The sequence below is a fragment of the Equus quagga genome, chromosome 4, assembly GCF_021613505.1.
Source record: "Equus quagga isolate Etosha38 chromosome 4, UCLA_HA_Equagga_1.0, whole genome shotgun sequence".
In the NCBI taxonomy this organism is placed as follows: Eukaryota; Metazoa; Chordata; class Mammalia; order Perissodactyla; family Equidae; genus Equus; species Equus quagga.
Genome location: NC_060270.1, coordinates 38,231,752 through 38,248,436, shown reverse-complemented (window position 1 = coordinate 38,248,436; position 16,685 = coordinate 38,231,752). Strand labels below are relative to the sequence as shown.

Sequence of the window (16,685 nt, the reverse complement as noted above, 5' to 3'; positions counted from 1 at the left end):
CCGCACCCAGGTTTCGAACCGATGAAACCCTGGGCCGCCGAAGCGGAGAGCACAAACTCAAACACTCGGCCATGGGGCCGGCCCCCTGTACTATTCTTATTCTTTGAATTTTTCTGAGTATGAAATTATTTTCAACTAAAGAAAAAATAAAACCAAAATACATATTAGAAACTTTTCTATATCACGATAGATTTATCATTTATTTTTGTTTTTCATTTTTCAATTCAGATATAATTTACATCAATAGAATGTACAGATTTTAAAAGCATAGTTTGATTCATTTTTACAAATATATACACATGTAACACCATTGAATCAAGAGATAGAACATCTCCTCAGAAAGTTCCCTTCCAGTCGATCTCACTACCCCTCACACCAACAGCAGCCACTGTTTTAATTTTCAATCATAGCTTAGTTTTGACTCTTCTCGAACTTTATATAAAAAGAATCGCAGAGAATATGCTCTTTAGTATCTAGCTTCTTTCTTTCAAGAGAATATTTTTGACGTGTGTCCATGTTGTTGCACACATCAGTACTTTACTCCTTTTTATTGCTTAATGTTATCCCATTATATGAATATGCCACAATTTCTTTATCCAGTCACCTCTTGATGGACATTCTTGTATAAGGCTTTTTGTGGACATGTGTTTTCATTTCTCTTGGATGGTAGGTGTATGTTTAACTTTATGAGAAACTGCCAACTGTTTCCATTGTGGCTGTACGATACCTTACCACTTTTGATGGCTGCAAAGTATTTCATTGATTGGGTAGACCATAGTTTATTTAACCAGTCCCCTCTCATTGGACATTGAGTTGTTGCCAATCATTTATTATTACAAACAATTTGGCAATGAATATCACTGTGTATGCAGCTTTGTGCACGTGTGAGGCAGTATCTGTAGAATAATTTTTACAGGAAGGTCAAAGAGTGTGTACATTTTAATTTTTGATAAATACTGCCAATTAGTCCTTCACATTGATCACTACCAACTTCATTCCTATTCAGCAAAGTATGAAAGTGCCTGTTTCCCCCACATCTCTGTCAAAGTTATAGGTAAAATTTTTAATTTTATCGCTTTAATTTGTTATGAGTATCACAGTGTTTGTTTTTATTTTTACTCTACTGTTGCTTATATTTATGTCACCCTCCTATTTTAGATCCTTATTTTCTTTCATCTGTGCCATTACAATTTCTCTTCCTCCTTCAATCTCTTTCTACAGTCTTGGACACCACCTTCAGAATTATATAACTCTAGTACCACTTTATCCAAGTCACTCCCCAACTCAAAACCTTCACTGGATCTCCATTGCCCTGAATAAAATCCAGACCCTTTATCCTTATCCTTAAAGAGCTGTTTCATGTTTCCTACCTTTTCTTCCAAAAGATTATCCCATATGTACTCCAACAAGAATCAGGCTTCCCCATGGACCTCACATAAAGTGTGTATTTCCTGCTTCCATGTCCTTACACATGCTATTCCCTCTGCCCAGATGCCCTCCTCTCCCTCTCTACCTCTGGAGTCCTATCATCCTTAGAAACCCAGCTCAAATGCCATCTTCTATACATGCCCTAACCAAACGGAGACAAGATGAAAGGTCACGCTTACCGGCACTTTCATTTTAAATTCATCTCGATAGTATTTGATGCCAATGTCAGTGAAAGTCCTCTGGAGAAAGCAAGATGGACGAAGGATGAATATGAGCTGCAAGTTTCCTGGAAATGCTACCTAGAAGGATCACAAAAAGCGTCAGGGCAAACGTCACATCCATTGGTCTCCTCTTGCCCAAGATCACAGATGACAAAGCTAAAGTGGACACCATGGATGCCAAAGAATTAGAATATATTTCATACAATTTCAGAGCTGAAAGAGATCCCAGAGGTCAGAAAACTCAAACTCCTCCTTAAAAACCAAACCAAACAAAAAAACTAAACAAACAAAAAATGTTACTGATTATAAAAATAATTCATACTCTCTATAGAAAAATTGAGAAACTAATAATAAAAGTACACATTAGAAAAAGAAAATCACCCATAATCTCATAGCCATTTTTAATATTTCAATCTAATTACTTACAGGCTATTTTCTCTGATTAAATATCTTTATCATGGTTAAATTCATACTATATAAATATTTTGTAACCTGCTTCTTCACTTAATATTATACCATGAGCTTTTATGATTTAAAATTTAAAATTCTTTGGAATTATTATTTTTCATGGGTGCACAATTTATTTTACCAACCCCTTATTGCTAGTGACTTAGGTTTTTCCATATTTTTACTATTATAAGTAACACTGAAATAAACATCTTTCTCCACGTTTTAGAACACTTTCTTAGAATAGCTTCCTAAAAGAATTACTGTCAAAGACTTAGTATTTTAAGGGTTCTTGATGCATATTATTGCCAGGTTGCTTTCAGGAAGCATGACCCTCATCTTGAGATAAGGTCCTGAGAAATGAGATAAGTAGATTCATATAACAACTTAGTGGCAAAGTTGGGAATCCAAGTCTCCCATTGCTCATGGCTTTCCATTCTTCCCATGGTTCCCAAAAGCAACTTCCTGATGTGCTTGCTAAAAAAAATAATCTTGTCTTTGCTGTGAAATATTCTGATTTATTAAGACTGGGATGAAGTCCACGTTTCTGTATTTTCGACAAGCACATGAAGAGATTCTGATTGGTAGCCAAGTTTTGAGATGCCCAAACTACAGTATCTTTTATGCATGAAGTGATCAACATAATTCTTGGACAAATTAGGCTCAGGCATCAAAATTATTCAACTATTGTCTATGGAGCCTGGGAAACCATAATTCTCCAGAGGCCAGTCCTCTGAAATAGTCATGGGCATTGTCAAGTGTCTAAACCCTCAGGGCATCAACTGTCATGGCGGTCATCCGAAAAATAAATCCTGTAACCAAAACTAAAGCAAAGGGGCAAAACAATCCATGCACAAAGGGAAGGAGTCTTCGCTTCCCCCATCTTTGAAATGCAAGCTCCTAAACAGAAGAACTTCGCATTTTGTTATGCTATGACAGGACATATGAGCTGAGACACTATTTGTGTATCTGGCTGAGGCTCTAAAATGATTGGAGAGAGACTCTGTGTGTGTGCATGTCTGTATGTGTGACTGCCTCTGTAAGTAGGCACAAGCGAGGCTTTAAATGTCTCTTTCCCATCGCAGCCTCCACACGCATTACCACCCCACCATATCCCATCCTCTTCAGCCAGTGCCAACTGCCCCAGGGAGCCTGTGCTTTGGTGGAAATGCTGGTGTGGCCAGCCCTGAGGTGTCTCTGCCCGCCCATGTGGCTGGGATCCCCAGTTTGAGGTCCCTGCAGAGAAAGGATACATCTACTTGCTGAAAGGCAACACACAGGGATCAAAATCAGAACAAGTAGATGGAAAAGGAAACCCATCCAAGATTGTTTGGATAACCTAATGTCAAAAGCAAGCACATAGCATATCATTTTGTCTGGTTTGCCAGTGTCCTTCTAATATGTGAAAAAATAATTTGCATACTGAAATGACTGTCTTACATTGGGTGACCCCCAAAGCAAACCCTAAGACAAGGATTTGGATATAAAGAGTTTATGGAGGAGGTATTTCCAGGAAACACAGAGAGGGAATGGAGGTGGGAGGGAGGCTGAAATAGTGAAGGCTAGAAAGCCAATGTACTAAGGAGAGAGGACTGATGTAGGCAAGAAGGGCTGAGACTCTCTGGGATGCTGTGTGGAACATAGCTCAGAATTGTCCCACTGAGGGGTGTGGAAGCTGGGGTATTTATCCACCAACTCCCACAACTCAATAGTTGCAGGTCACTCCTGGGACATTAACTTCCCAGCACTCTCTACCTGCCCCTCTTCAGTGACCAGAGAGGTCAATAATGTAGGGAGACTCAGGAAGCCTTTGACACACTCAGGAATTGTCTGCAATGACCTTCAGGTGGCAGAGCGGATAGGGACGTGACACAACAGCCTCTGCTAGAAAGACCTCCCCAAAATTTGGCATAAAATATTTGCCTTTTCCCCATGACTCTGATATGAAATGATTGATTAGACTATTTAAATTACTTTTATAATAATAGGAGAAAAAGAAATATTTACAGCTATTCGTGTCAAAGATGCTTTCACGGAGCTCCACTTGTCCCTTCGTCTGTCGATAACAATGATGAATCCGATGCTGGCAGCCTCCACACTGCAAAAAAGGGTGGTCAGGATCAGAGGCCAGGTGAGACACATGGGTTCTGGGTGGCTCCCTCAGCAGAACAAATTCTGAGCCTCTGTGGCACTCCAGGCTCACGAGTAAACACGCTGCATGGCACAAGGGAATAACTGGGTCTGACTTTCCTAACAAAGGAACCAACTTCTTCTCCTCATCTCAGCCTGGTAGCCTTAACAAAACAGAAATACCTGGTGTCTCATATCCTCTCAAGGGCTGTGTTTATGGCTGGCAAATGTATGAAACACCCAAGGAGCACACATGCTCAAACCTAAAGGAAGATGCACACATCAGTTGAGCATCACACATCCCAGTGCAGGCAGAGGACCTCAAGGTTGAGCTCTGCCATCTATCCACCCTGAAGACTAACATTCTTGGAGCTATCAATATGCTTCTCTAGGAGTGAGTCCTAGAAGTGTTCAGAAATAATATGTCCATGGAAAAACAACCCCCTTTCAGTGCCTAGTATAAACAGCCAACAAACCATATGCACAAGAAGATACCATCTTCATTAAGAACAAAAGGAAGCTGTTAAGTTCCCTTTAAGTCCCCACAAAATTCTCCCCAAATTCTTTTAAACTAACGCCCTAAAAGGGAAAATATTTTTTTCTCTCTCTCTTTGGGAGGAATGGTATAAAGGAAAGAGCAAAGGCTTTGGAATCTAGTTCAAATAGTGCTGCCACTTTCCGGCACTGAGATACTGGGGAGACCACCTAACTCTCTAGAGCTCAGTTTCCTTATCTGTAAAATGAGAACAATACCACCAATAGCGAAGTGGCTAAAAGCACAAATTCTGAAGCCAGTCTGCCTAGGTTTGAAACCTGTACTCTACCATTTATATATTGTGTATTTTAGGGCAAAATTTACTCAGCCTCTATAGTTTCTGAGACTCCTCATCTGTAAAGTAGGAACAATAATAGTACACAGTGAGGGCCTGCCTGGTGGTGCAGTGGTTCAGTTCCTGCGCTCTGCTTCAGTGGCCCCAGGATTCACTGGTTCAGACCCCAGGAAGAGGAATGCACCGCTTAGCAAGCCACGCTGTGGCAGGTGTCCCACAAACAAAGTAGAGGAAGATAGGCATGGTTGTTAGCTCAGGGCCAATCTTCCTCAAAAAATAAATAAATAAATAAAATTTTTTAAAACTAGTACATATCTACGGGGTTGGTGTGAGGATTAAGTGAGTATGTATGGTACAGATGTATAAATTCCTCAGAAAAGTGCTGGCACTTGGTAACACTGTATAAGTATTATTATGATGATTTCTTATGCGCTTTTCATGGAGATTAAAGGAGAACAAGTACATAAAAAGTAGTTGGCTTATAGTAAACTTGAATAATTCTTTAATATTAGGTAAAAGGTGAGCTTTACCATAAAAAGTGTCTGTATGTGAATAAGACAAGTTCTAAGAAAACTTTTCATGAAAGCATAAGTAGCTGATGTGAAGTAAGCAATACTGGGCCAACCCATTATCCTAGTTCCACAATGACCCAGGGTCTCTCACTGGGGACATTTTCCAGACCAGGCCACAGTGCAAGGAGGGGTGACCTGACTGGGTAGAAGAGGAAGAGATTGGAGATTATAAATGCAAAAGTGGCCAGGATTTGAGCGGAGTGGCTGTCAAGAAGGGAAGCCTCAGACAGTCCTCATGGAAATTCCCTTTTAAGGCTTAGCTAACTCCTGGGCCCCACAATTTTGGGTGAGACTCCAAGAGGCTGACCTACTCCAAGTGGCTACACATGTGATAACTAATGAGAAATTATGAAGCTTGCCTCATTCTGGGGAGAGACAACTGGTGTTTTGGCCCAGCCAGAGTAGACAGACTTTGATGAATACCCTGGGCATTCAGATGAAACTCTATACTTAGGTGGAAAGGCCATGCTCTAGGATAAATGAAACACCATAGGACTTGTTATAGGATTAAGGCTACACTCTAGGATGAAGGACAAAATGGAAATGGACTTGCCCTAAGAAAATCTAAAACCAGGCCTCAAAAAGAGCAAGGCACTCTACCAGTAATTTAACTGCCTGTCAGATCAAAACTTAATACTGTTTGTAAGTAGATAAGCCTCTACAAAATATCTATGATATCCAGCATAAAGTTAAAAATTAATAGAAATGCAAAGAGGAGTGACATCAGCATCATGGCAGAGTGAACTTGCCCAGGACTCTCTCCCCTCCAACATACAACAAAACGGAGCAACCATATTCCAAAAGAAAATATCCTAAAAGCACAAAAACCTTGCAGAGACACGCAGCCACATGACGGAGGTTGGAGAGGCTGGAGCCCCCCTCGGAGGAGCTGGAACATGGTAAGAGAGAATTTTGCTCCCTCTCCTAAAGACTGCAGTCACTGCCATGGGAGGCTCTGAGAGGGAAGGAGTGGGAGAGGGGTCGCATATCTGTGGGATCACCAAGGACTCCCTAAGGCCCTAGCAGCCTAGAGGGAAGCCCTCTAACAGGGCGAAAGCTTTTGCGTGGTGTGGCCTGATCAAGCCAAGACTCCAGGAGACCAGATAGCGAGAGCTGATCAGGAAACCTGGGACTGCACGCAGGAGAAAGCGCCACCCCCCAACCCAGATGGCGCCATCTTGGCTGAAGGCAGAGGGCTCAAAACACGTGGCTTTCAACCCCCACCCAGTAGCGATAGGCTGTAACTACAACCGAATAATATCAGAATGGGAAAGACCCGTCCTTCTACCATGAAGCAATTCATCAAATCTCCAGACTAGAGAGAAAACAACAAGCACCCAGAACTCAATCCTGAGGACACAGAAATATGTAAACTAAACAATTAAATCAAAATAGCTATCATCAAAAAACTCAATTAGGTAAAAGAGATTATAGAGAATTCAATGAGTTCAGGAGTTACTTCACAAAAGAGATTGAAACTATTAAGAAGAATCAATCAGAAATATTAGAGATGAAAGACACAATGGAAGAGATAAAACAAAATATGGATTCCCTGAATGCTTGTGTGGACATCATAGAGGAATGAATTAGCATAATCGAAGATAGACATGTTGAAATGCTCCAGACAGAGGACGAGAGAGAACTAAGACTAAAAAGAAATGAAGAAAGTCTCTGAGAAATATCTGACTCAATGAGGAAATGTAACATAAGAATTATAGGTATTCAAGAAGGTAAAGAGAAAGAGAATGGAGAAGAAAGCACATTCAAAGAAATAATATCAGAGAATCTAGGGAATGAGAGGGAAATATGTGTGGAGGAAACTTCCAGATCTCCTAGATTTGTTAATGTAAAAAGACCTACTGCAAGGCATATAGTAGTAAAACTGGCAAAAATGAATGACAAAGAAAGAATACTAAGGGCAGCAAGGCAGAAGAAAATAACCTACAAAGGAACTCCTATCAGATTTTCAGCAGATTTCTCTGCAGAAACCTTACAAGCTAGGAGAGAATGGAATGACATATTCAAAATTTTAAAACATAAAAATCTTCAGCCAAGAATATTGTATACAACAAAAATATCCTTCAGATATGAAGGAGAAGTTAAATCTTTCCTAGACAAACAAAAGCTAAGGCACTTCGTAGCCATGAGACCCCCCCACTACAAGAAATCCCCAAGAAGGCCCTCATACCCGAAAAAAGAAAAAAAGGGCAAAAGGGGTCACAAAACACAAAGTAAGGAGACAAATAGGTAGACAGAATCAGAATGGGATAGCAAACATTCAACTACAGCATTAGGCTAAAGGGAAAGACAACACCAGAAACAAAGACAATCTTGACACTTTAACCACAAAGTCATAACACAAGTTGAAATAAGACATGAGAAAAATAACTTAGGAGGGGAGGAGGAAAGGGACTGAATCAGTTTAGACTAAGGAAATAAGAGGCCATCAGAAAATGGACTATCTTACATACAAGATTCTTGTCTTTTCTTTTAAAGATTTTATTTTTCCTTTTTTCTCCCCAAAGCCCCCCAGTATATAGTTGGTGTATTTTGAGTTGTGGGTCCTTCTAGTTGTGGCAGGTGGGATGCCACCTCAGCATGGCCTGATGAGCAGTACCATGTCAGCACCCAGGATTCGAACTGGCAAAACCCTGGGCTGCCGCAGCAGAGTGCATGAACTTAACCACTTGGCCACAAAGCCACCCCTACACTACTCCACTTAAAAGGAAAATAGTGTCAGAGTGAAAACACTGATTACAAGAGACAGTGATTACACTTTAACCATAAGGACAGAGATAGATTGAAAGAAAAAGGACAGTAAAGCATATACCATCCAATCACTAATCATAAGAAAGCCAGTGTGGCTATATTAATACTAGAAAAAGTAGTGTTCAAGACAAGGAGCATTGCCAGAGATAAATGATTTATAAAGACAAGAGGGTCAGTTTATCAGGAAGACATAACTATCCTAAACGTGTACGTATGCAGTAACATTGCTTCAAAATACATTAATCAAAAAGTGACAGAACTAAAAGAAAAATAGATAAATCCTCAATCAAAGTTAGAGATTTTAACACTTCTCTCTTAGTAACTGATAGAACAAGCAGCCAAAAAATCAGTAAGGATACAGACCTGACTTGGAAGATTCAACATCCAAGAACTGCAGAACACACATTCCTTTCAAATGCACATGGGACATTTATCAAAACAGTCCATTACCCTAGGCCATAGAGTAAATCTCAACAAATTTTAAAGAACTGCAATCATACAGGGTGTATTTCTGATCACTGAGGAATTAAATTGCAACTCAATTATTCTTCCATTTTCTGATTCATTTCTCTTTTTTTTGTTTATAATTTCCTTCAGGTTTAATTGCCATTCTCTTTTTTTAACTTCTTAAGGTGGAATGTTAGATGATTGATTTAAAACGTTTTCTCTCTTTTAATACAAGTATTTAAATCTACAATTTCCTCCTAAACACTGCTGTAGCTACTTCGCATAAATGTTGATATATTGTTTTTGTTATTGTTCAGCTAAAAATGTTTTCTAATTTCCTTTGTGATTTCTTCTTTAGTCTATGGATTATTTAGAGGTGGCTGTTTAGATTGCAAGTATTTTGCAATTTTTCTAATCAATAGTGATAAAAGTCAAAATGGTGGTTTCTTTGGTGGAGGGAGGTAAAGAAATGAGAGAGTAGGGGTGCAGATATTGATGGAAAAGAAGCAAAAGGGAACCTTTGCAGAAATGTTCTTTACTCTGATCTGGGTGGTTGTTACATGGTATATAAACAGGTAAACGTTCATCAAGCTATATAGTTGAGATTTGTATACATTACTATATGTAAATTATAACTCGGTTTAAAAACCCAAACAATTAAGTAAATTCAAATTGTGAAAAAGGAAAAATATTATAAAATTTAAAAACAAATATCCATACTTATGGAGTGCCCAATACACGTGAGGCTGATCAAAGAGGATACAAGAATGAGCAAAACAGTTCCGTAGTACAGCAGAAGCAAACGGACTTTAATAACAACAATGATAATTTTAGATAACAATAGCTACTATGTATTGAGTTCCTATCGTTTGTCAGGCATATTTATTTTTTATCTCACAATCTTAGGAAAGATGATGTTATCTCCATTTTACAGATAAAGAAACAAAGGCTGATAGAAATAAAATAACTTGCTTGATATCACACTAGCAAAACTGGATTTCAGTCTCAGCTCTCTGATACTGATGTTCATGCCTTTAAAAACCCCATCCCATGGCTCCCCTTCAATTTTTTCTCACAGCAGATATACTTGTACCTTGCGGCAGTTTTATTTTGCATATGTTGCTGTTACTAGTGTTTTCTTTTCTTGTTTCTTTAAACCAAATAATCAGTGGAGAATGTTCTAAGGGAGCATCTGGGGCTCTTAAACAAGGTGGAGCCGGGAGAGGAATATAGCATATAGTACATAAACACAGGCTGTTCTTTGATCTACGAAATAAGCAGCTGCCAGCATATATGGCCTCCCCAGCCACACTGAGGGCAAATGCCCCTCACAGCAAGGCTCTTGTTAGCTCCATCCATGCTCCAAGAACAGAGCATCTGGGTAAACAGAGTGGGACCTGCTGGGAAAATACCTGTATACATAAAGGGCTGTGTCTCCTGACACAATTGTGTACAGGCCACAGTTCAGGAAGAAGAGATAATGAATCACAACAATGATTTTGAATATACTTCCCATAAAGTACATATTCTAAACAATATGCAGTAATATCAACAACTGGGGGTGGGGGTCCATTCTATCTGGTTCAACAGAAGGGTCAAAACCTCAACTAAACCAAATGCACAGGAAATGGAGTTTCTGAACCATGTATTTCTTTAAGTAACACTTGGCTGTTTTAATCTCTATTGTTCTCTTAACACTATTGTTCTTTTTGATCTCTATTGTCCTTTTCAAGGTCCTATGATGTGCTAGACACCTGCATAAATGTTATTTAATAAAATCCTCACAACCAGGTTGGTGATAATATTTCCACTTTATAGATGAGGAAACGAATCCTCAGAGATGTTTAAAAAATAATAATTACTTGCCCAAAGTCACACACTATGTGCAGAGTTAAGATTCAGTTGAAGTGGTCAGACTCTGAGACCAATGCTCATGACACAAAATCCATACTCTCTTGGTCTGGAAGATATTTTAACACTATATTCCCACATTTTCCAATCTTAGTAACTCTTCCATAACAAACAGAATTGAATTTTTGATGAGTCAAACCTGTCATTTAGAATATGACTAAATATAAATATGTAAGTGTAAGATGTGTTCTGACCACAAAATACCACAGCAGTTCTGTGGTGGATGTGGCATTTACTTTCTCACTTAGGCTCTCATGCTAATATACTTTCCTATGATTTACCTTTTTCGGTAACCTAGGTATAGAAAATATTTTGGTTAACTGAAATTTTGCTGGATTGCTCTAAGAACTGAGTCAAACATAGGGTGACCAACCATCCCAGTTTGTCCAGGCCTGAGTAGTTTCCTGGGCACAGGAGTGTTGTTAGGGCCACTCACGTAAACAGTAATCTTTACTATACATATTAAAGATTTTGTTCTTATTATTGTTAAACTAAATCAGGGTATAGGGCCTTGCTCTGGTCTCTGACGCATATCTAATACAACAAAGACTATCAGGAACTAAGATCAGATGTCTGCCCTACCCGGAGACCAGTCCCTATATAACTGGCCTGTTGTCTTTGTTCTGTAAGACGGCTCTTTTGGATGTTAGTCCCCCCATCTTCTGATTTGCCAGCTTATTGCTTAATAAATGCCCTTTCTCCCCTACCACCTTGCCTCTTGACTGTTGGCTTGTCCTGTGGCAGGTAGAAGAACTCTCTTTCGGCGCTAACATTTTCAGTGCTAAAACATGGGCGGTCTCAGGAAAACCGGGATAGTTGGCAACCCAAATTCAAATGTCTAATTCCAAGCTCTAATACAACTTTCTCTGGCATACTGCCTATGGGGCTTCTTACTGGAGGAAATCAAACTACTTTTTAGGACTATTTATGTTTGTTGACTGTTACACTTTGATCTTAAGTAGTCTTAGGAATTGCCTTCTGAATGATAGTGCTCAAAGTTGTTCCTGGTATAGAAGTAAGAATGATTAGCCTATGCTTTTTGTTTTTTTAAAAAAAATATTCTTCAGGGCCGGCCTGGTAGCGCAGCGGTTAAGTTTGCACATTCCACTTCTCAGTGGCCCAGGGTTCACCGTTCAGATCCCAGGTGCGGACATGGCACCGCTTGGCAAGCCATGCTGTGGTTGGTGTCCCACATATAAAGTAGAGGAAGATGGGCATGGATGTTAGCTCAGGGCCAGTCTTCCTCAGCAAAAAGAGGAGGATTGGCAGTAGTTAGCTCAGGGCTAATCTTCCTCAAAAGAAAAAAAAAATTCTTCTAATTCAGAAGTAAAGATTTCATAATGTTTTCCAGTCTTACAGCATTGTCTTGACATCCTCATGTGCAAAATGGTGGGCTGGCACAAGCTCATCTTAAACACTTCTTCCAACTTTAACATTCAATGACTCTCTAATTCTATAAAGTGACTTCAAGTCCCTAGAGACCACAGAGGTATTCCTACAAATTCAGTTGATAATTTTTATAGAGTTTGGAAGACATTATAAGGTAATCTCAAATTAAGGATGGAATACATAGGGGACAATTTAATCTCTTGAATACTTCAGAATCTTCCTCATATCTTCCTTCTCTTCTCAAACCTAAAACCTCACCTTACCTTACCTTTTGATATATTCTTTGATGTTTCATCCAGAGTGGAAAGTTGCTTCCCATTTTTTCTGTAGGAAAATTAAAGTCTTTATTTAGAATGGACTGAAGGCTGTGACTCCAGTGTTCTCCTTGATGATAATGGCAATTCCTTGCCCAAACCAATGAGGAGAACCAGATGTGCTCCTGCTGCACAGAAAAGCCAGCAAAGAACAGTGCTCTGAGGAACAGCAATGGTTCTTGGGTGAGAGAAGGACGGAGAATCTATAGAACAACCAATGGCAATGCACCCCTCTCCCCTTTGTGGATCCTGATTCAAACAAACAAAGAAAAAAAGATAAAATAAAAAAAGATAATTGGAGAAATTTAAAAACTGCATTATTTGGTGATATTAAGGTATATTGCACAATGTGATAATGGTATTATTATGTTATAGAAGGAGTCTCTCTCTCTCTCTCTTTTTTTTTTTTTTTTTTTGCTGAGGAAGATTCACCCTGAGCTAAGATTTGTTGCTAATCTTCCTCTTTTTGTATGTGAGCTGCCACCACAGAATGGCCACTGACAGATGAGTGGCGTAGGTTCATGCCTGGAAACTGAACCCAGGCCTCTGAAGCAGAGTGCGCTGAACTTGAGCACCAGGCCACCGGGGCTGGCGAAGAATCTGTCTTCTAGAAATACATACTGAAACATTTACAGATGAAATGATACAATATCTGCTTCAAGATAATGGTAGGAGAGAATGTGGGTAGAGCTACAAATGAAACACAATTGTCCATGAATTGATAATTGTTGAAGTTGGGTCTTAGAAACTTAGATGTTTATTATATGAGTCTTCTGAATTTGCATATGTTTAAATTTTTCTATAATTTCTTTACAAATTTTAAAGATTTTTTAAAAAACCAAATGTTCTTGGGTTTTGTTTGTTTGTTTGTTTTGTGAGGAAGATTGGCCCTGAGCTAACATCTGTGCCAACCTTCCTCTATTTTATGTGGGATGCCGCCACAGTGTGGCTTGCCGAGCGGTACTAGGTCCAAGCCAAGGATCCGAACCTGTGAACCCTGGGCCACCAAAGCAGAGTGCACAAACTTAACCACTATGCCACCGGGCAGGCCCCCCCCTCCTTAGATTTTTTATGAGCAAAAAATCTAGAGTTATAGTAGGCTTAAAACTTTAGGAATCAACTCTACTCATTCACAGAATAGGCAATACTTCCCCTTTATAGGAGAAAGGAACAGGTCAATGACTTAGTTCAGCCCCTTGACAATGAAGGAATCCCCTTGTACATCCATGCAAGATGCCCATCCAGCTCCCGTAGACACATTGAATAACGGGATCTCTTGCCTCTAAGCCAATGTAATTCTCTGCCAGGCTGCTCATAGAATAAGGCGGCCTTGCCCTAAATTCAAATAGTCCCTCCTTTATAGCTTCCACGTGTCAAATTCCATTCCCCCGACCATTTATTTTAATGGGAAGAGAAACAGGTATGATGAACAATAACGTATCTGTAAGCCTGAAAACCCATCACGAATGAGTAAATATATGAATAAATTACATTCCTGGGTTTTTTTTTTTTATTGTACATACAGACATAAAATAAAATGCAGTTGTTTAAAGTATCGGCATAAAATGCTTCTAGATGGTCTTATGGACCCCATCCCCTCCACAAAAACACCCCACCACAACTTTCTTTAAATGATGCTCATTTCTAGAATATACATTAAATATTTAAAAACGGAAAAAACCAGGGGATCCTTTGGGGGAAGCAAAGATAGATAATGTCACTAGAAAAGGATCAGATCTTTTTGGGATTGTGGCTATGAATGAATTTCTCATTCGAATGATGCTGAAAACAGAGGGGAAAAAACACTCGAGGGCTCCTTAGTGGCCCTCCAAAACACTCTCAGTCTCGAAGCAGGTGGGGACAGAGAACAGGAGAGGCAGAGTAATTAACTACAGAGTCACATACAATAATGCATCTCAAATTTGAATGTCCTCATCAATCACCCGAGGATCTCGTTAAAACACCAATTCCGATTCAAGAAGCCTGGCATAAGGCCCCAGGTTCTGCATTTCTCATGTTGGGGAGCAAAATCTGCCACCTCAAAATCTGTCTCTTTGGGAGGGATTAATTTAGGCGGATTATTTTTAAAACAGAAGACTCTGGGAAGTTTTCTTGTTAACTCCCCTTTAATTGCCTAAAAGAATTTAGATAAAGGGCCTTTTCCCAGAATGGAGCTATCACCAGAGAGATCTACAAAGAATATGGGCTAGGTACGGTGGTGGAGATCAGAGTCTGCTCTGTGTCACATTGTCTCTGAACAGCCCAGCAAACATTTGTTTACCAAACACTTGCTTTTTCATCTCCATGTGAATGGCCTTCCTCCCTTTGAAGTCCCAAACCACTATCCTATTCTTCCTAGCTCGAGTTGGCATATAAGCCTCAACTGCCCAATTTGTCCTTGAGCCCCCCATATTCTCGTGGAACCCTCATACGTATGAAATTAAATTGGATTTTTCTTACGTTAATCTGTGACACGTCAGTTTTATTCTTAGGGCAGCCAGAAGTACCTAGAATGGTAGAGGAAATTTCTTCCTCCCCAAAACTAACAAGCTTCCAGGTGATGTCCAGTGTATGGACCAACATTGGAGTCGCTTAGGCAGTTGTGAACAGAGAGCAGCTGGGTGTAGCAATTGTCCCCCCATCTGTAGGAGTGAGAGTGCCTTCCTTTACAAAGTAAATTGGCTTAGAGAGAGCCTATGAGTTTTGAAGCTGGGGAGAAGGCAGAGCAGACCTTGAAGAAACTCCAGCCCTCAGAAGAGAAGACTACAAAAGGAGGACTATGAAAGGAGGTCTTTCTAGAAGTAAATTAACTAAAAAACTATGCCTCCAGGGCAAAATCCTCTACTATGAAAAATAAAGTCCTGCCTACTCCTTAGTCTAGCAGACTAAAGGGAAATCTGTTTACAGGATCTACCCGCTGTTGCAGAGTCAGACGGCCTCATTCTCCTCCCATTCAAGGGCAAGGACTTTGGTTAAACAGACTGACCCAAATGCAAAGGAAACACAAGCCAGATAATCATACTAACAATATAACCCTCATTCATAAATATGAAAAGGTAACCAAAGGCCTTCTGAAATGAATAAAACCAAAGCATCAAAGAGAAAGATTGAGGTGAACAAACAGAACAACCAGCCTGGAAACAGAAATAATGAAAGAAACAGAAAAGAACTTTTATATATTTTCTAGTTAGTAATCTCAGACTCTTGAAAGGATACTGCATCCATAATACAAAAACAGCCTGTTATGAAAAGGAAGCAGTGAAAGAATGAGTGATGCCTGTGATGGCCTGAATGTTTGTGTCCTCCCAAAATTCTTATATTGAAATCCTAACCCCCAAGCAATGATATTAGGAAGTGGGGCTTTGGGGAGGTTATCAGGTCATGAGGGTGGAACCCTCAGGAATGGGATTAGGGCTCTTATAAAAGAAACTCCACAGAGCTCTTTCACCCTCTTCCCACCATGCGAGGATACAGGTTGGTAGTCTGCCACCTGGGAGAGGTTTCGCACTAGAACCTGACCACACCGGCACCCTGATGTCAGACTTCCAGCCTCTAGAACTGTGAGAAATAAATTTCTGTTGTTTATAAGCCACCCAGTCTATGGTACTTTGTTAGAGTAGAACTAAGACAATGACAAAATCTAAAAATTTATGAGTTTACAAAAAAGAACAGACATGGCTGTTGACCAAAATTAGTAATCTGAAATTAAAAGTTTATCACAAATGATAAAGAGAGGGACTTCTGGGTCACTGAGCAAAATTGGAATATTTACATATCCTCTAAAAACTATACAGATCAACGAAAAGAACAAAAACTGAGCTACACGAATCCCATGTCTTGAGCATAAGTAGAAGACAGAGAATGCTACAAACCTCAAATTACTTGTAAACAGATTTAAAAAAAAAAAAAAAGACACCAATATCTAGCAGAGCTATTTCTTGAGCTCCTGCTACAAGCCTTTGCAGAGAGCTGGAATATGACAGTTAATTTTCATGTGTCAACTTGACTGGATCATGGATGTCCAGATATCTGGTTAAACATTTATTTCTAGGTGTGCCTATGAAGATGTTTCCAGAAGAGATTAGCATTTGAACTGGTAGAGTAAAGTGGATTGCCCTCCCCAGCATTGTGGTGTATGTATCACATTGATTGATTTGTGGATGTTGAACCATCCCTGTGTCCCTGGTATAAATCCCACTTGATCATGATGTATAATCCTTTTGATAT

The 16,685-nt window shown here is 39.6% G+C and overlaps 1 protein-coding gene across 1 annotated transcript in view; it reads right to left on the bottom strand.

Annotated features, from left to right (window-relative positions):
- The window catches only part of MCF2L2 (MCF.2 cell line derived transforming sequence-like 2), a 230,763-nt gene that overhangs the window by 151,836 nt on the left and 62,242 nt on the right, over window positions 1-16,685 (bottom strand). Inside the window, exons 5-6 of the mRNA XM_046658154.1 lie at window positions 4,104-4,194; window positions 1,608-1,727 (exon numbers count right to left, since the gene is read on the bottom strand). Coding sequence (XP_046514110.1) covers window positions 1,608-1,727; window positions 4,104-4,194 — 211 coding nt within the window. The remainder of the gene's footprint in view (window positions 1-1,607; window positions 1,728-4,103; window positions 4,195-16,685) is intronic.